At 43.2% G+C, this 20,544-nt stretch overlaps 1 protein-coding gene across 1 annotated transcript in view; it reads right to left on the bottom strand.

The window, feature by feature from the left end:
* The window catches only part of LOC120539717 (radial spoke head protein 4 homolog A-like), a 50,061-nt gene extending 31,448 nt beyond the window's left edge, over nucleotides 1–18,613 (bottom strand). Inside the window, exon 1 of the mRNA XM_039770100.1 lies at nucleotides 18,513–18,613. Within this exon, the coding sequence (XP_039626034.1) occupies nucleotides 18,513–18,613 (101 nt within the window). The remainder of the gene's footprint in view (nucleotides 1–18,512) is intronic.
* Nucleotides 18,614–20,544: the final 1,931 nt, after the last annotated feature.

Genomic DNA, 20,544 nt, shown 5'->3' with positions numbered 1-20,544 from the left:
GATAGATAGATAGATATTTTTTTTTATTTTTAAAACCAAACTTTATTAAATAAACACAGGAATAAATACAAAAAAACACAGTAAACTCAAAATCTTAAATCTTACAAAAACACGTACACACTTTCCTAATGATGAATATTCATTTTTAAACCATTACATATTCATATTGTTCTTGGAATACTGTATATATTTATCTAATCCCTCCCATTGTTTTCACCCTCCACTTATTCTCAATTTATCAACCCAATTTATAAAGGAGTAAAACACCAAACTCAGAGCACAAATTGCAAATTATCTTCATCACATACACAAAGCACATTATTCACGCACCACATTTCCTTAAACTTTGCTAAATTATTTGTGGACTTATAAAAATTAAAATCCACTAATATCCTACTTTCACATACTTTTCTAAAAAATACAACAACATTTTCATTTCCACTCCCAGTAATCTTGTTTTACGGGTCTTCCATATTGACAGTTTTGCTTGCCCGATAATAAAATTAATTAAGTTCATATTTTCTCTGGTGTGTTTAGTAATTCTAACCCCAAACACAAACACCGTGCCATTATATGGACCCCAGCCCTTCTACTATTCTTTCAATTTACTAAAAAGGTCTGGAGCCTCTCACAATACATAAAAGCATGAAAGACACTTTCCCTCAGACCACAAAAGGGCAGCAATCTGAGACCCCCGGACATATAATCGATAAGAAGGAGTTCACCGCTAGTATCCCATGTACCAACCTCCACTGCAGGTCTCCCACCCTACTGGCCAATGGCGGCTTGTACAACGACCTCCTAGAGGTGCTCCAAGCTTGTCTCTCCATGGTGTGTCGTGTCTTCGTGTCCTCAGCTGCTCCAGGTTGTTCACCTTCACACAAATCCTGTACAGCTGTTTCCCCGGCACTGTAGGTAGAGATAACGCCTCTAGAGAACTTAAGGCTAAAACATTAGTCTCACCATCCCTCAGTTCAACAGCCGGAGACACAGTAAGTGTTGGAAAAGGCGTTTGTCAGTTGGCTTCAGTTGTGATGAGAAAATTCCGTGCAGGAGTGTCATGGATTCCCTGTCCATTGATGATTGTACCTGCCACAGAAACTTCTCCATTAGCGGACTGAGTGCACTCCTGTCTCCACTGCTACCACTTGTGCACTTTTCCAAGTGTAATTTTCCCAGTCAATTATGTCCTTTATTGTGGTTATTCCATGTATTATGAAATGATTAATAAAGTTTTCAGAAATTCCTATAGCAGTGCCAACAGCAGGATTGTAGAACAGCGGTTCATGAAGGACCCAAAATGTGGAGAGATCATCACAGTCCTTTTTATCAGCAGTTGCCACGCTGCTAAAGGCTTTTATAAAACTCTGGCACCTGTAAAGTCTTGATCTTATCTAAGTGGCACAGCAGTAAACTTTTCCCAAGTCCCATATGCCTGGCTTGTTTAAAGAAGAGTACGGCTAAGTTCATCCACTGGCTCTGCTCAACAGGATACAGCAGTTTTGAATGGTCTGAAGGCGGAAAGCAGCAATCCTGCTGGTAATGTCAATAAGTCCTTGTCCGCCTTCATCCAATGGTAAAATAGAACGCCCTTCTGTATCCAATGGGTACCAGTCCAAAAAAAATCCATGATCGCCTCCTGTATCTGCTGAACAAGCAAAGGTGGAGGTTGTAGACAAATACACTTATGCCACAGGCTGGAGGTCACCAGGTTATTAATGACCAGCATCCGTCCTCTATAGGATAACTGAGGGAGTATCCACTTCCACTTGGCAAGCCGAGCTGTAACCTTGTCCAACAGACCCTCCCAGTTCTTTTGGATGTAGTGGTCATCTCCAAGATGGACTCCCAGGTACAGGAAGCCTCCAGTTGTCCACTGCAGACCCCTTCCAGTCGAGGAGGACTACATCCTGTCCAGTTCCCACCAGCACTGCACTACTTTTGTTCCAATTCACTTTAGCCGAGATGCTTTGCTGTAATTCCTCAGACCTTCTGTTAATTTGTCCAAATCCTTCTGGCTTGTGATGACTACAGCAAGATCATCTGCATAAGCAGTGACTTTCACAGGGTCCATGTTGCAGTTGGGGATGGAGAGACCAGTCAGCACCTTCCTCAGGTGCACCAGGAAAGGCTCCAGCGCCAGAGCATATAACATGCCGGACAAAGAACATCCCTGTCTGACTCCTCTTCTGACACTGAAAGGTGCACACAAGCCACCATTGACCTTTATGATACCAGAAATGTCACTATAAAGTAAGTGAATATGTTTAATAAAAGACCCCCCAAACCCAAACGCCTTCATGGCATTCCAATAAAATGAGTGACTGACCCTGTCAAAAGCTTTTTCCTGGTCAAGAAAAATAAGACCAGTCTGAAAACCAAACAGTTCTGCAGCAGCCAAAATGTCCCAATTAAAAAAATGTTATTAAAGATGGACCTGCCAGCCACGCAGTAATTCTGATCAGGATGCACCACTCTCCCTAAAACTTGGACCATCCTGTTGGCTAAGGCTTTAGAGAGAACTTTATAATCAGCGCATAAGAGAGACACAGGCCGCCAGTTCTTAATGAGACACAAGTCTCCCTTCTTCGCAGCAGCGTGATCACGGCTCTACGGCAGCTCTGTGGTAACAAGCCAGTTTAAAACTCCACGGAACACTTCCAATAAGTCCAGGCCGATGACATCCCAGAACTCTTTATAAAACTCCACTGGTATTCCATCGATTCCAGGGACCTTCCCTGTTTTCAGCTGTCCCAGGGCTGTGGTGAGTTCTGCAAAGGTCACCTCTCTATTTAGCTGCCACATCTGCATTGGGCAGCTGCGGTAAGTCCTGCAAAAAGGCCTGTTGGTCTTCACTGCCACCATCACCATCTGCAGCAAACAAAAATTCATAAAATTCACGGACCACCTGCCTTATTTCACTGGGCTCTTGTGTCTCTGCCATCGGGTGTTCTTATGCAATGTAAGATTTTACTCTGCGAGTTTTTTCTCTAAACCAAAAAGTATTGAGTTGGTGCATCCATCTCAGTCAGTCGTTGAAAGCGGGCCCTCACTAAAGCCCCTGAGCTCTGGTCTCAAGCAGGTGGCCAACCCCAGTTTAGCAGAAGTCAGGCTCGCCTGAAGCTGCTCATTTGGACCCTTCTCTAGAAGCTGTTGAAATTCAGCTATTTTAATTTCTAAAGCTGCCATTTCTGACCGCAATACTTGGGTGACATTTCTGGTATACTCCTGACACAAGGCCCGGATGTGACTCTTCCCAACCTCCCACCACTGTTGTAAGCTGGTGAACTCCTTCTTCATAGCCTTCCAGCCTCCCCAGAAATGAACAAATAACTCTTTAAAGTTCTGATCTTTAAGGAGGAGTGTGTTAAAATGCCAGTATGGACTACGGGTCTGTAAGTGTTACAAATAAGTGTACAACACACCAGACTGTGATCAGAGAAGCCTGTAGGTATAATGGAGCACACCTTAAATAAACCTAACAGGTGCTTAAAACTATAAAAATGATCGAGTCTGCCATTGAGATCGTATTTCCACTCGTCCCCCCAGGTGTATTGCCGACAGGCCCCATTTTGCCCTCCATACATCTTCCAGCCCAATGTCCTTAATTATTTTACCTAAAGCTCGTGCTGAGCAGGGTGCGGTTCCAGCCCATTATTTCTGTCTATTCTGGTATCAAGTGTACAATTAAAATCCCTCCTAACACCACCACTTCTCAGGGTCACACTTGGATAAAAGATCTCCTAACTTGTTAAAGAAGTGGAGCCTCTCCTCACCCTCATTCGGTACACATTAATGAAAGTGACGACACTGCCTTGAAGTTTCACCGTCACTTTCAGGAGTCTCCTTTCACCAGCTCGTCAGTACTGCAAACTTCTACTTGAAGTCCTCCAAGAAATAAAATGGCCACTCCAGCACTAACATTTGTCCCATTACTAAATAAAATGTCCCCCTTCCAATCTCTGCTCCACTCCCACTGATTTTGCTCATCAATGTGGGTTTCTTGTAGAAAGGTGACATTCAAGTCTTTTTGTCTGATAAAATCAAACAATGCGACCCTCTTATCTGGACTTCTCCCACCGTTAATATTTAGGGTTCCTATGTGTACACTTGCCATAGTAACAGAATATATAGATAAACACACAATGAAACATAGGGACCACCACAAAGACTGTGGAGTGGATTTAACAGGGGGCTTAGCCATTAGGTGGTGTTTAGATTGGACTGTTTTCTCAGTTTACTTGTTAAATTCTTTAGCCTCACTAGTTCTTTAACATCAAACATTGCGGAGGCTGCTTTGTCTCGTCGCAACCCGCGGACAGACGATAGAAAGAGGTCAATGTCAGGGAAAAATTCGGCCACATCCACCCCCTTTTTTCCGGCGGTATTCACCAAAAACTCTTTCACACTTTGAGCGCTGTAACCCCCCCTGGCTTTTAACTCTGGGGGCTCCGAGGCAGCAGACCCATCGGAGATATTACCGTCGTCGCTCTTCCCCGACACTCCCGCATTTGAGACGTTATCGGCCGTCTCCGCGAAGACGGAAAATCCTCCTGACAAGGACCATAGGCGGGATCCTCTCCAACGACCCCGAGCCCTGACTTAAAACAATTTTCTTTCGTGCCCGATCTTCTCTTTCTCCTTGCCTTTTTTGAGCAGGACTTTTAAATTCCCTTTTTTCCTCTGTCTCGTTGCTGCCTCCCTCATCCATATCAATGTCTCCCCACACACTTTCTGCTGCAGCCGCTGTTTGATCTACCGTTTCACTACCGCCTTCATTCGGCTCATCTCTGGGAGGCACTTGATTCTCCTGCCCTTCAGCTCTAGTAGCATTTTATTCTTATCACCTTGCGCCTCTGCGCCATCAGCCACAATTTCGTGATCTTCCACTTTCTGCCCTTCTATTTCTGTACGGCTAGTTTTCTTGTTCCCTGTGTTTCTCAGGACACTGTTTAATTAAATGAGCTTCACTCCGCACCCAAAACATTTCATTTCGTTAGAAGTGACGAAAATCACATAATCGAAACCGTCCACTCTAAACTTCATTGCCACATTTAATTCGTCATCCATTCTATTTAAAACCATAAAACTTGTCTCCTAAATGACAAGACATGTTTTAAATCAGGCGATTTACACCCTAAAGGAATGTGCCGAATTTTCGATACCAGACGCCCATGCCGCTCCAACTCTTTCGCTATAGTTTCATTTTGAGAAAGGCGGCATTTGAAATTGTTACTCTACGGGACGGACGGCTAAAGGGGAAACCTGTACAAAGGAGCCATTAATAACCACCCCTTCTCAACCACTGTCGGAACTAAATCCACAGAGCTCAAAAAAACCACGATATTCCCGCTCATTACGTGAAGCTGACTTAATATTTTCACATCCGACCACTTCGCCTACCGCCAAAACCCCCGCCTCTAAAGGAACAAACTCCTCCGATATAAGTTTAATCCCATGGCGGCGGCTCAAACGTTCAAGATTTGCAGCCATTGCGGCTGCCGTGGCCTAAGCCACTCAGTACAAAAACAAGTGTAGCTGTTTTCACCAAAGAAAAGATAGAAATAAGAAACTAGAAAATTAGAAGAAAAAAGAATCACCACACTCACCTCAGCGTCCACCACCAGTTCCACTCGCTCACACTCGAGACAACCACCCAGCATGCACAGCGACAGCAAGAACAGGAAGGAGATAGATAGATAGATAGATAGATAGATAGATAGATAGATAGATAGATCACGATGTAAAATACACTGATAGATAGATAGATAGATAGATAGATAGATAGATAGATAGATAGATAGATAGATAGATAGATGTGAAAGGCACTATATAATAGATAGATAGATAGATAGATAGATAGATAGATAGATAGATAGATAGATAGATAGATAGATAGATAGATAGATGTGAAAGGCACTATATAATAGATAGATAGATAGATAGATAGATAGATAGATAGATAGATAGATAGATAGATAGATAGATAGATGTAAAATACACTGATAGATAGATAGATAGATAGATAGATAGATAGATAGATAGATAGATAGATAGATAGATAGATAGATAGATAGATACTTTATTAATCCCAAGGGGAAATTCACATGCTCCAGCAACAGCTTACTGATAAAAAACAATATTAAATTAAAGAGTGATAACAATGCAAGTATAACAGTCAATAAGATTGTATAATGTTAACATTTACTCCGCCCGGGTGGAATTGAAGAGTCGCATAGTGTGGGGTCTCCTCAGTCTGTCTCTGAAGCTGCTCCTCTGTCTGGAGATGATCCTGTTTACTGGATGCATTGGATTCTCCATGATTGGCAGCAGTCTGCTCAGTGCCCGTCGCTCTGCCACAGATGTCAAACTGTCCAGCTCCATGCCTACAACAGAGCCTGCCTTCCTCACCAGTTTGTGAGGTGTCCCTCTTCTTTATGCTGCCTACCCAGCACACCACCACGTAGTAGAGGGCGCTCGCCACAACCATCTGATAGAACATCTGATGCATCTTATTGCAGGTGTTGAAGGACGCCAATCTTCTAAGGAAGTATAGTCAGCTCTGTCCTCTCTGGCACAGAGCATCAGTACTGGCAGTCCAGTCCAATTTACCATCAAGCTGCACTCCCAGGTATTTATAGGTCTGCACCCTCTGCACAGTCACCTCTGATGATCACGGGGTCCATGAGGGGCCTGGGTCTCCTAATATCCACCACCAGCTCCTTGGTCTTGCTGGTGTTCAGTTGTAGGTGGTTTGAGTCGCACCATTTAACAAAGTCCTTGATTAGGTTCCTATACTCCTCATCCTGCCCACTCCTGATGCAGCCCACGAACAGGAGTGTCGTCAGCAAACTTTGCACGTGGCAGGACTCCTAGTTGTATTGGAAGTCCGATGTATATAGTCTGAACAGGACCGTAGTGTACAGTCCACTGCGGTGCTCCTGTGCCGCTGACCACAATGTCAGACCTGCAGTTCCTGAGATGCAGATAGTGAGGTCTGTCTGCAAGATAGTTACTGTATATACAGTGGTGTGAAAAACTATTTGCCCCCTTCCTGATTTCTTATTCTTTTGCATGTTTGTCACACAAAAAGTTTCTGATCATCAAACACATTTAACCATTAGTCAAATATAACACAAGTAAACACAAAATGCAGTTTTTAAATGATGGTTTTATTATTTAGGGAGAAAAAATCCAAACCTACATGGCCCTGTGTGAAAAAGTAATTGCCCCTGAACCTAATAACTGGTTGGGCCACCCTTAGCAGCAATAACTGCAATCAAGCGTTTGCGATAACTTGCAATGAGTCTTTACAGCTCTGGAGGAATTTTGGCCCACTCATCTTTGCAGAATTGTTGTAATTCAGCTTTATTTGAGGGTTTTCTAGCATGAACTGCCTTTTTAAGGTCATGCCATAGCATCTCAATTGGATTCAGGTCAGGACTTTGACTAGGCCACTCCAAAGTCTTCATTTTGTTTTTCTTCAGCCATTCAGAGGTGGATTTGCTGGTGTGTTTTGGGTCATTGTCCTGTTGCAGCACCCAAGATCGCTTCAGCTTGAGTTGACGAACAGATGGCGGACATTCTCCTTCAGGATTTTTTGGTAGACAGTAGAATCCATGCTTCCATCTATCACAGCATGCCTTCCAGGTCCTGAAGCAGCAAAACAACCCCAGACCATCACACTACCACCACCATATTTTACTGTTGGTATGATGTTCTTTTTCTGAAATGCTGTGTTCCTTTACGCCAGATGTAACGGGACATTTGCCTTCCAAAAAGTTCAACTTTTGTCTCATTAGTCCACAAGGTATTTTCCCAAAAGTCTTGGCAATCATTGAGATGTTTCTTAGCAAAATTGAGACGAGCCCTAATGTTCTTTTTGCTTAACAGTGGTTTGCGTCTTGGAAATCTGCCATGCAGGCCGTTTTTGCCCAGTCTCTTTCTTATGGTGGAGTCGTGAACACTGACCTTAATTGAGGCAAGTGAGGCCTGCAGTTCTTTAGACGTTGTCCTGCGGTCTTTTGTGACCTCTCGGATGAGTCGTCTCTGCGCTCTTAGGGTAATTTTGGTCGGCCAGCCACTCCTGGGAAGGTTCACCACTGTTCCATGTTTTTGCCATTTGTGGATAATGGCTCTCACTGTGGTTCGCTGGAGTCCCAAAGCTTTAGAAATGGCTTTATAACCTTTACCAGACTGATAGATCTCAATTACTTCTGTTCTCATTTGTTCCTGAATTTCTTTGGATCTTGGCATGATGTCTAGCTTTTGAGGTGCTTTTGGTCTACTTCTCTGTGTCAGGCAGCTCCTATTTAAGTGATTTCTGGATTGAAAAGGTGTGGCAGTAATCAGGCCTGGGGGTGGCTACGGAAATTGAACTCAGGTGTGATACACCACAGTTAGGGTATTTTTTAACAAGGGGGCAATTACTTTTTCACACAGGGCCATGTAGGTTTGGATTTTGTTTTCTCCCTAAATAATAAAAACCATCATTTAAAAACTGCATTTTGTGTTTACTTGTGTTATATTTGACTAATGGTTAAATGTGTTTGATGATCAGAAACATTTTGTGTGACAAACATGCAAAAGAATCAGAAATCAGGAAGGGGGCAAATAGTTTTTCACACCACTGTACTTGCATATAGGTTGGGTTTTGAAACCCAAAAAATCGGTCATAAAATCAGACCCCCGACTTATAAGCCTGTTCAAAAACACTTAATTGTTTTTGTTTTACAACTTCTTGCCTCCTCCAATCTCGCATCAGTTTCTCAGACACATCAAATTTTGTTGCAGTAGCACAGTTACCAATTTCTTTCACCATTTCAATGACTTTTAATTTAAAACCAGCTTCATATTTTCTTCTGATCGAATGCTCTATCGTAGATAAGTGATACTCTTACGGTTAAAGTGTATGAGGGTGTGAGATACAAGAAACACAAAACAGTGCCAATGTCGCTTTGGAATTGTGCAGGTATTACCGTGTGGTCACGTAGGCACAATACATAGAAAAATAAAGGCAGTGTCCTCCATGGTTAATCTGTCAGGTGAGTGTTAGCATATCATAATCTCTTGGACCAATACCGTGAGTTTACAACCGACATTATGAACTACCGGAAGTTATACGTTAAAATCAAGTCCCGACTTATCCGCGAGTATATGCGGTATTTGGTATCAAATAAATGGGGATGTCAGGATTCGGGAGTCCCTAAAGTACAACAGCCCTAAAAATACTTTCAAAGTTTCCCACTCAGGAATAGCATCAAAACCCCCAACTAGATACAAAAAAGGGCTTTGAATAATCTTTATAAAATAATTTATTTTAAATAAACATTCAAAATCCATGAAGCTCCTAAGAACACAAAAGAATTGCTTGAGAAGGCAAAGCAATCCAATGCTAACAAAGTCCCAAACACAAAATCCATAAACAGCACAGGTTCAAAAAATCCAGACTTCCCGAAAGCAGTAAAGCAAAGCAAAAACACAAATGACACTCCACTCCCTAACCTGTTCAAAATGAGCCATCAGGAACGATGGAAGGCCTTCCAATAAATAGGGTGGAGGGCAGTTCCTGGCAGTGATTGGCAGGTGGCCCCACCCCTTGGGGAACCACCGACAAAACACATCAGACATAGTCAAATAAAAATAAAGAATAAAATTTCAATATATATAAAATCCAATGTCTGTCTGTCTGTCTTTCTGCATGTCTGTCCACTTTTCACAAGAGAACTCCTCAGCAAATTTAAATTTTTTTTTTTTCTATAATTTGCTTGAATATTTCGGTTGATTTTGGGACTTCTCTCATCATGTTAAGAACCCTAGTTCGCTTGCAGTACCGATTTATTTGTGCGATTCCGAGAGACATGCAGCAGGCCGAGGGGAGAGGGACAGGGCCTTCCTCACTCACACGCCAGCCTCAGGGCGTTCTTTACCTCCACTTAGCTAGAGAACGAGAGAACTACTTTACGGATTTAGATCGGGTTCTTTTTCTATAATTTGCTTGAACATTCCAGTTGATTTTGTGACTTCTCTCATTGCGCTAAGAATCATAGTTGCAGGAACGATATATATTTGCGTTAATTCGAGGCAGAGGCTGTGGGCCGAAGGGGAGGTGACGTCAGGAGTAAGGAGCTGGGCAGGGCCCTCTTCGCTGTCCTGTATTACTACTACATGGGCAGACCTTGCAATAAGTGTATATGTTTGATATGTAACTGTGCTCCGTAAAAAAATATTTTATAAATCAACTTTTCTTTCTACTCACATGTACAGCTAACACAGAGCCAGATTTAGCACACAGGAGTTCACCATGTAAGAACTGCTAGGCAAGCATTATAAGACAAGACAAGTTAGGGACACCTGCGAAGCGGCCAGTCACACTGATGACCACTGTATACTATTTCTGTGTGTCAAACTCAGCATGAAACTGTATCCTCTTTGCCTTGTTTGGAATGGCATAATTCACCAAAGTGAAGGTCTGCACGTGAAGAAAGAGTATAAAACCTTGGAACATTGCCCGGCACACCTTTGAAGCCGACAGACAGATGGGAGATAACGTCATCTGATCCTGAAAATCCTTCCAACACAGCGATGAAAATGGCAGACTCTACACATCGGGCCCCAACTCTCAAAGGTCTTGTCATGGCTTCCTTCGTCTGTTATGCAGCATAAGCCGTCATTAAAGAAAGCTAAGTTATTCGTCCTATGTGATTTCTTACCGCCGTATCACTAAGGGAGGGGTATCGCCTTTTTATATCATATCTATATAGATTTGGGTTATGTAACACAAAAGAACTCATTCCAACAAGGGAGCTAACGCCCCCTGCTGGATATAGAGCCGTGAGGGACGGCTAGTACATAATAAACAAAAGAAACAAGAATGCAAATTAATGATACAAAATTAGACAAAACACCCAAGTTTTAACCCCAGTCAGGGGGAGAAATGCTGGCTGAAACATAACAGGGGATACCCAGGTTGGCACACCAAACACTACGAAGCAGCTGGTGCAATTCTGCCCATCTAGTCACACAGATTATTTTGTCTTTTCAGACATGAGGGATACGTAAGCTCTGAGCTCTCTGATTTTTTTTATTATTTTAGGGGGAAAATGCAGGAAGAACAGGAAGCAAGATGTATAATGCAGGGGGTCCATAGGGGTATGGAACCTCATGATTAATCCTTTGGACCGTATGAAAGGCGGAAAATCAAAATTGTGGGGTCGCTGAAAATATATTTTAAAAGCATGTTAGAGCGTTATAAATCACTGAGCACCCCATTACAGCGTTTGCGAGGTATCCTTCCCAGTCTGTCACTCACCGGAGGGGGCGTAGACGCTGTAGTGGCAACAGCACGCCAGCCATACCAGGAGTATTTGAAAAGACGGGAGGGACTTTCATAGGAAACAAATACATTGAAGCTTGGGGCATCACCTCAGTGCTGATGAAGTGTGTAACGTCTTTTGGCGACGCCATGATAGAGATAGTGTTCAGGTGTGCAACAGCATCAGATTAGCCCCTTCTTGTTCCCAGTTTGTATTTCTTGCTTTGGAGGCCCTTTCTTGTGGCCTATAAAAGAAAGAAGGCGAAGCCATTGGTCTCCTTAGAGTCTTTGAACTTCATGTTGCTCTTTATCGTCGCTGAAAACACAGATGGAGGTGGAAGTGCTGGGAGTGCAGATCTGATCAACAAGAAGCTCCCCAGCTAGCAAGGGTTACAGAAACCTGCGTACAGTGGAGCAGTCCAAGAGCCGGGCTGAACTTCAAACCTCCAAACCCACGGCACTGTCCTAAGTCGGGGGGGTGATCCTCTGCAAGCTCTCTCCCCTGGGGCCTCATGTATAACGCCGTGCGTAGAACTCGCACTATAACATGGCGTAAGCACAAAAGCTGAAATGTGCTTAAGCACAGAAAAATCCAGATGCAGGAATCTGTGCGTACTCCAACTTCCACGTTCTTCCGCTACATAAATCCCGATCAGCGTGAAAACTACGCTTTGCACGCGCATTATGTAACGCCCCAACTCCTCCCAGAATTACGCCTCTTTGAATATGCAAATCAATATAAATCGCCCTTAAACTCAGCCTTCTGTGAAAAGACAATGGGAAAAGCACGGGGAAAATATAAGAATTTCAGCGAATACCAAGTGGAGGCAAAGGAAAAACATACTATTTGTTCAAATAAGCCGTGGTATAATCAACAAAAGGAAGTTGATCGAGTGACTTAGTGTGTTGGAGAAACTTGAAAGCTCACATTCACAAAATCGCACGGTGCCGGAAATAAAAAAGAAGTCACATATCAAAGTCGCCGTGAAAAGCCGAGTTGTAGCCCACTGTCTGAGTGTCATATGAAAGCTTATTAGTGTACAGAGAAAAAAGGCACATGGTGGGGAAAAAGCACGAAATGTCAACTTCAATCTCGACATTTCCACTTTAATCTTGTAGTTTATTTTGTCATTAAAGTAGAACATCATAAACTTCATCTTAAAATCGTTTAATTAACCAGTTTCTCAAATCACATCGTAATTAAAGTAGCACGTTAAATGCTTTGTTTTGTATTTGATCTTCTATGTGCTCTATGTGTGTGAATCACTACTTGGTTCTTAAACTGGCTCTCTTCCTCCAACTGGACACAGAGTCCATTACATTCATGATATTACAGCTCTCTGAATAACTAAAATACTGAGATGTATACGTGATGTCATTTTCATGATGATAGGAGTTAAAGCACGTTATTAAACATGTGTTTCACGGTGAAGTGTTTGTGTGCGACCTTTGATGAAATAATTTATTGCAGCAGTACTCAGGGGTGGCTCTAAGCTTGTGGTGGCACTGGGCAGAGGAAGAATCGGTGGCTCCTTCGCCCGCCAATGTCATGCATGGTGGATGGCCACGTATGTTGCAGACACTAGCCGCCTCGTGCTCATGACACAAGCATTTAACTTTTGCCGAAATTTGTCGCTGCGTTTTTAGCTGTGTTGTTATTTTCTCTTTCTGTTTTATATTCAATATATATTGGCGTAGCCGTCACTGCAGTCCTTGCTTTTCTTTCCCCAAGTAACCGATCGCCATACAATCAGCTCTGTAATAGACGTTAAGCCATCAGTAAGCTTAGCGCCGATTCTTCAAAACGTTTAAAGAACATTGAAATATCTTCGTAGTACATGTTTAATTATTCTACCCTTAATGACACTCCCAGTGAAGAATATAGATTATTTAAATGAAGTTAAAGTTTTATGTGTATAATTTAACAAACATATTTTGCTGCATTTCACCTTAAAAATGATATCGTCATCATATGTAAATACGCGCTTTATAAAGTGGCTCAGGTTGTGTAATATTACAACTGTAGTGCAAGTTTACAGTGAGGTGATTGTACTAATAAGTACAAACAGTTCTACAAGGAGCAATTGATTGAGTGCATTTATAGTTCTTGGGATTAAACTGTTTCTGAACCGAGAGGTCTGTACAGGAAAGGCTTTGAAACGTTTTGCAGTGGCTGAGACAGCGTGTGCTTAATGCCGTATACCGATAATTCTCTTTCTGATCAGCTGCTGCTGTGATTCACACTCAGATACAGTGATATAAATACTCTGAGTGGTGCAGTGAGAGTAATATGGAAAAAGATGATCCGCTGTGGCAACTCCTAACAGGAGGAGCTGAAAGAAGAAGAAGAAGAAGAAGAAGGAGAAGTGAGAGTAACAACGCTAAAACAGTTATGGCATTTGGAATACTATGGCTGTTCCCTGGACCATTATATTGTTACGAGTTAATTACAATCAGATGCGTTACACTAATAAACAATATGCGGTTAGTTTCAGTGTATTTATAAAGTCGCGTCAGGAAAATAAGGAGTAACCACAATGGAACAGTAGCACTGCTTTGACGCTGGGTGCCGCCAGTCTGCAAAACCGCGCAGAGAACTTGCGTACGACAAGGTATGAGGTACCGTGGAAAAGTGAGTGGCTTTACGCCAAGTGTAGGTTTTATACATCGCGATTTGAACGTGGAAAAGTTCTTACGCAACATTTCTGTGCATACACACCATTTATACATGAGGCCCCTGGTCCTTCCCTTATGAAGTCCTGACTGTCCATTACACTATGTAATTATTTCATTTAATATGTGAGCCCCTTTTTGTAGAACCTGGTTCAGCTGCACCATTTGCAGTTTTTCACCATATGGTTAAGGCCCACGATTTACCGCGGAATTTAGGGTTTTGCAGCGGTAAAACGCCACGCGGCGGAATTAACCTAACTGCCGCGGAAAATACCAAATCTGCATGAAATCTCATCATTTGAGGCATATTGATGTTAGTATGATTCGTTTTGATTACTTCTTTATGTTCTTTCTTTAGCCGATTGCATCATCGCATCAATATCTCGTTCCTTGCTACTGAAATCAAACACAGTGGAGCTACAGTCCAGTTAAAGAGGCTGTCGGCGTTGCTGCAAAGTACTGATAAACTTAACGTGCTGAGAGCTGAACTTGAACTTGTATCTGTGCACTGCCAGCCAATTATGAACACAGTCATTCATGGCTGTCAATGTCTACAACAAAGCGTCTGACTTACTGTCTTGCATGAAATCGTCCGGATTTCCAATTGCAACCAGCAGCTGTGAAGATGCAAAGCACAATGCTGCTGCCAAACTTAAAGAATATTTTGTGGGAACCAAATAGCCGGCAATAGACTTATTAAGATCTGTGAGAATATTTAATCCACGACAGCTACCACTCTTATCGAAGAATTTTACTGATCATGCGCAATCAGTGCCAACAATGATGGCTGCCGCAGATGAATGGCAAGCTTATCTGGACACAGCATCTCGTGAAGTAATTCCAGCTGATATCACTGCTTTTTGGCGTGCCTTAGAGGACAGACTGCCTCGCGTAGCAGCTGTTTCTAAAGTTTACATTGCGTTGCCGATCTCTTCTGTTGATGTGCAACGTTCGTTCTCAAAATATGGATCGGTGTTGTCACCGCTGCGATATTCTCTGTCACAAGAAAACCTACGAGCTTACAGTGCCGTTTTCTTCAACAAGAAATAAACAAGAACTTTAGAAACCTTATTCGATAGTTTGTTGGGAATAATATTATGCCTACATATGTGCCAGCATCGCTTGCCTGAAGCAAATCTGTGGATTAAAATGTGAACGCTTTGATATACCTATTTGATTAGTATTACGAATTATGATTGATTATTATTAAGGATTAAGAATAAGAAAAATTGCATTAATTTTGCTAGGGTTACGAATTAGTTTTATGGAGTTCTGGTAATGCATTTGCCGTGCCGCGGAATTTATGATTTCTTGCCGCGGTAAATCTGGCAATGGAACATTTCTGTGGTGCCCCTCCCCTTTCCCTCGATGCCCTAAGCACTTGCTTATTTTACTTAATGGTAAATTCAACCCTGACATTAGTTAGGAGTTACCTTGGTTCAAAGCCCATAACGATTTAATGACAAGTTAACAGTATATACTGTATATACAGTATATTCCAATAGGAGACAGCAGACAGAAACTCATTCATAAATGTGACTCAAACAATTATCAATTAACTTGACTGACACATGAGTGACTGCCGATTTCAGGTCGCTATTTTGGAGCTATTTCAAGAGGTAAGTGAAGAAACGCAATGGCACATCGAGTAAAGCTCCTCACAAAGCCAAACAGGATGGCATGAGGTGGCCAGCGCCGGCTCGTCCACATCTAATCATGCAGCATAGCATGAAACCCTCACCCTGACCTTGTCTGTCCACGCCCCAACGCCCCCCTCCCCCACCCCCAGGCCTCTGTTCCCGCCCTCTGAGCTCCGCCTCCACAGCAAGGACTACTTGGCCTGAACAGCGCTAACTGGCTCACACTGCTCCTTCTACTGGTTGCCACAGGAACAATTTATTCTCTTGATTTAACTTGAAACAACCCAGACGAATTTGGCAATCACTCACCCAGGCCCGTCGCGACAAGGCAGGCAAACCAAGCAATTGCTTGGGGCCCCGAGCTGGCCTGGGGCCCCAAGGCAACGACTGGTTAAGAATAAAATGCAGCGACAAACTGTGTGAGCCCCATTGATAGTGAATGCAGTAAAGTGCAATGACACTGTTATCGGGATCCCCCTCAAGGGGGCCCCCCTCGCTGACAGCAGCCAGCCAACCACGCGATCTCTGCTGCCGGCAAAATACAAACCTTCCTCGGCAGTCAGGAAGCGGAATTATGCTTCAGGAAGCCAAAAAGAAAGAAGAGAAAGGAAGAGGAGGATAAGAAAAAACAAGACAGTGGTAAGTGATAAATTACACACATAAAATAGCTCTACTTGTCTTGTACAAATGGTGCAATTTTGCAGCAGGTAGGCTAGCAGAAATATGTATGGCTATGCTGTGGTTCCTTTGCGTGCGTGCGTGCGTGCGGGGGGCCTCCATGTCCATTTTGCTTGGGGCCCCCAAATTCCTTCAAACGGCCCTGCACCCACCCATACATGAATCGGAACAAAACCAAAAAAAAATATTCCAAAAATGTTATCATACCTCTGAAGCAGGGGTCTCCATCCTTTAATCCCCTGAAAGCTACTTTTACAAAAGTGTTTTCTAACGTTTATTCTCGCAGCTTATTTCAACCCAAACAAACTGAATAAGAATAACATTTACAAAATGTCGGTGTTCACAACTTACATTATGCATTAAAACATCACAAAAAAATATTTAGTTCTCTTGCAAGTGCATTTTGTACGTCTGTCTGCATTTTCTAGTGTATCTCACACCAATGAATTAAAACGTCAATGCTGTCAAAACAAAACAATGCAATTCCAAATCCACTGATCTGACTTCTTCATTTGTCATTTTGTCACATGTCACTGTGTCACTTTATTCACATGCGTGACGTGTTTTTTAGTTAGTCGGATGACTGGCACTGCGTGGAGTCAACAAGAGAGGCAGGTGTCCACTGAGGTTCACTCTTATGGAGTCTAGGGAATCCATTCCTGGGTGAGTTTATCCATTCCCAGGAATCCCGGGCTCCCGGGGATGGCACAGTGCACATGTGAACGGTTTTAGAACAACCGACACTTATTTTTAATAAAACTACTGCAATATGTTGACACCAATAAAATACTGACCTTATCTACAAGCAGTTCATGCGGTTTTCGGCTTGCCAGCTACTACTATATTGCATAGTTTTACTGTCAAATAATGCAAAGAGTACGCAACACGTGTTTCGCCCTTTACATTGCGCCACAGCGTGTGGTTCGTTTATTTGACAGCATGCAGATCGGGGTAAGTACATTCAAGACATTCGTAGTCTGAATCACAATCTGATTGTATGGGTGGGTACCTACCGGGTAGCGCTTGTGTCGGCAAACATCTGCCACGGTGCCCTCTTCAGTCGCGAGAAGCAGATCATAGAATGTTGCAAAGTTTTACTGTCAAATAATGCAAAGAGTACACGACACGCGTTTCGCCCTAATTCTGGGCTCATCAGGGGTACACACTCACTGCACCCCCTCTCAGAAATCGAACCTCGGACGTCAGCATCAGAGGCGAGGCCACTGCGTGTGGTTCGTTTATTTGACAGCATGTAGATCGGGGTAATTACATTCACGGCATTCGTAGTCTGAATCACAATCTGATTGTATGGGTGCGTGTGGGGTGTGTGTGGGGTGACCGGTGTGTTATTAGAGAAGAGATCTCAGACTGGCCGTCCTGTATGTCAATCAAGTGGCAAACGCCATAGGGAGGATATATGATAGACTAACATTTAAAAAACATTTTTTTTGAATGCACCGTGATCTACCCGATCACATACTGATAGATAGATAGATAGATAGATAGATAGATAGATAGATAGATAGATAGATAGATAGATAGATAGATAGATATGAAAGGCACTATATAATAGATAGATAGATAGATAGATAGATAGATAGATAGATAGATAGATAGATAGATAGATAGATATGAAAGGCACTATATAATAGATAGATAGATAGATAGATAGATAGATAGATAGATAGATAGATAGATATGAAAGGCACTATATAATAGATAGATAGATAGATAGATAGATAGATAGATAGATAGATAGATAGATAGATAGATAGATAGATATGAAAGGCACTATATAATAGATAGATAGATAGATAGTATCTATCTATCTATCTATCTATCTATCTATCTATCTATCTATCTATCTATCTATCAGTATGTGATCGGGTAGATCACGGTGCATTCAAAAACACTTGTTCTAAACAACGCCCGCACTTGCCGTTCTCTGAAACACCGCCATTTCAGCTTTTACTGATGCATCCAGTTTCTTGTCATCATTCTGTGATGGCGTTTCTTGGCACAGATAATGCGGATACTTGGAAAGGGGTAGCGAGCTACCGGTAGCTCACGAGCGATGTGTTGGAGACCCCTGCTCTAGAGTGTCACACCATAAATGTCTTTTTTTTTTTTTGGTATGAGACTTCAAGTCAGATCAGAGGGACTGAAAAAGGTAAATCCTGTCACAGGCAGAGTATCCGCATACTTACAGATTCAGTTTGGATTTGGTGCTGGACTTCAGAAGGTAAGCTTTGACATTGTGCACCACCAGCTCCGAATCTTTCCTGATGTCCGGCTTCTCCTCCATCATTGTGCCCTGTTCAAAAATCAGAAAAGAAAACGTCACTGTCCCCCCAACCGTCTCTGTTTCATTGTCATTGTGATGTGAGGATATCTGACAGCGTTCGTCTGATGCCATTAAAGAGAACAACAACATTTCTTCCTATAGCACATTTTCACGCAAATAATGTCGGTCAAAGTGCTTTACATGACGAAGAAGAGAAGAAGAAGAAGAAGAAGACAACACTAATTAACATAGAATAAGAGTAAGGGCCGATGGTCAGGGAGGACAGAAAAAAAAAAAAAAACTCCAGACGGCTTGAGAAAAAATCAAATTTGCAGGGGTTCAGAGGCCACGAGACCACCCAGCCCCCTCTGGGCATTCTACCTAACATAAATGATCAGTCCTCAGCATCACTTACTTGAAATGAAAACCTTCAGAATGAAGTAAATATATAAAAATAACGCCATACTGCCTGCGGTGGGCTGGCGCCCTGCCTGGGGATTTGTTCCTGCCTTGTGCCCTGTGCTGGTTGGGATTGGCTCCAGCAGACCCTCGTGACTCTGTGTTAGGGTATAGCGGGTTGGACAATGGCTGGCTGACTGACTGACTGACATACTGCTGCACCCAGCCCTACATGTAGGCCTTCCAACCTGCAGGGAAAACGTGTTGGTTTGGTGGCAGAATTGGCACTCCAGCCACCATAAAAAACCTCCCACTGTTCCACTCCATCTGAACTGGTGTGGTGCTGAGGGTCCTAATCTGGGATCCTGAGTTGGTTTGTCGTGTGGTGGATGCGGCAGTGTGCTGTATCAGCGCCTGATCCTAACCTCTCTCCTCTCCTCCCTCTCTGCCTCTGAGGTGTCACACGTTGCATGGCCACAGTTATAGAAAAGAATATTCCTAAAGTTGACGATCTGCATATATTCAAAGTGAATCATAAGCACTTACACTTTGTTGTCAAAAGTATTGGGACGCTCCTCCAAATCTTTGAATTCAGGAGTTCCAGTCACTTCCACGGCCACAGGTGTATAAACTCGAGCTCCTCGGCAAGCAGACTGCTGGCTTCTACAGACATTTGTGACAGGATGGGTCGCTCTCAGGGGCTCAGTGAATTCAAGCCTGGTACCGTCATAGGGTGCCACCTGTGCAATACGTCCATTTCTGAAATTTCCTCTCCACTAAGTATTCCACAGTCACCTGTTAGTGGTATTATAACAAAGTGGGAGCAACTGGGAACAACAGCAACTCAGCCACGAAGTGGTAGGCCACGTCAGATCACAGAGTGGGGATAGCACATGCTGAGGTGTGCAGAAGTCCCCAACGTTCTGCTGAGTCAATAGCCACAGATCTCCAAAAGCTCAAGAACACTGCAGCGTAGAGAGGGAGCTTCATGGAGTGGGACTCCACGGCCGAGCAGCTGCAGCCAAGCCTGACATCACCAAGTGCAATGCAAAGCGCTGGATGCAGTGGTGTAAAGCCCACCACCACTGGACTCTAGAGCACTGGAGACGTGTCCTCTGGAGTGACAAATCACACTACCCGATGGATGAGTCTGGCCAGGAGAATGGGACTCGCCTGACTGCATTGTGCCAAGATGGGTGGATTATAATGTGGGGTTGGGCTTGGACCCTTAGTTCCAGTAAAAGGAACTCTTAATGCTTCAGCATACAAAGCCATTTTGGACAATTTCATGCTCCCAACTTTGTGAAGAGTTTGAGGATGGCGACATGACTGCACACACACACACACACACACACACCAGTGCACATAGCAAGGCCTATAAAGACATGGAGGAGCGAGTTTGGTGTGGAGGAACTTGACTGGTCTGCACAGAGAGAGCCCTGACCTCAACCTGACAGAACAGCTTTGGGATGAATGAGAGCGGAGACTGCGAGCGAGCCTGGCCTTCTCGTCCGACATCAGTGCCTGACCTCACAAAGGCTCTCCTGGTCACAAAT

This window comes from Polypterus senegalus, chromosome 11 (genome assembly GCF_016835505.1).
Source record: "Polypterus senegalus isolate Bchr_013 chromosome 11, ASM1683550v1, whole genome shotgun sequence".
Taxonomy (NCBI): domain Eukaryota; kingdom Metazoa; phylum Chordata; class Cladistia; order Polypteriformes; family Polypteridae; genus Polypterus; species Polypterus senegalus.
This window is presented reverse-complemented; position numbering and strand designations above follow the sequence as displayed.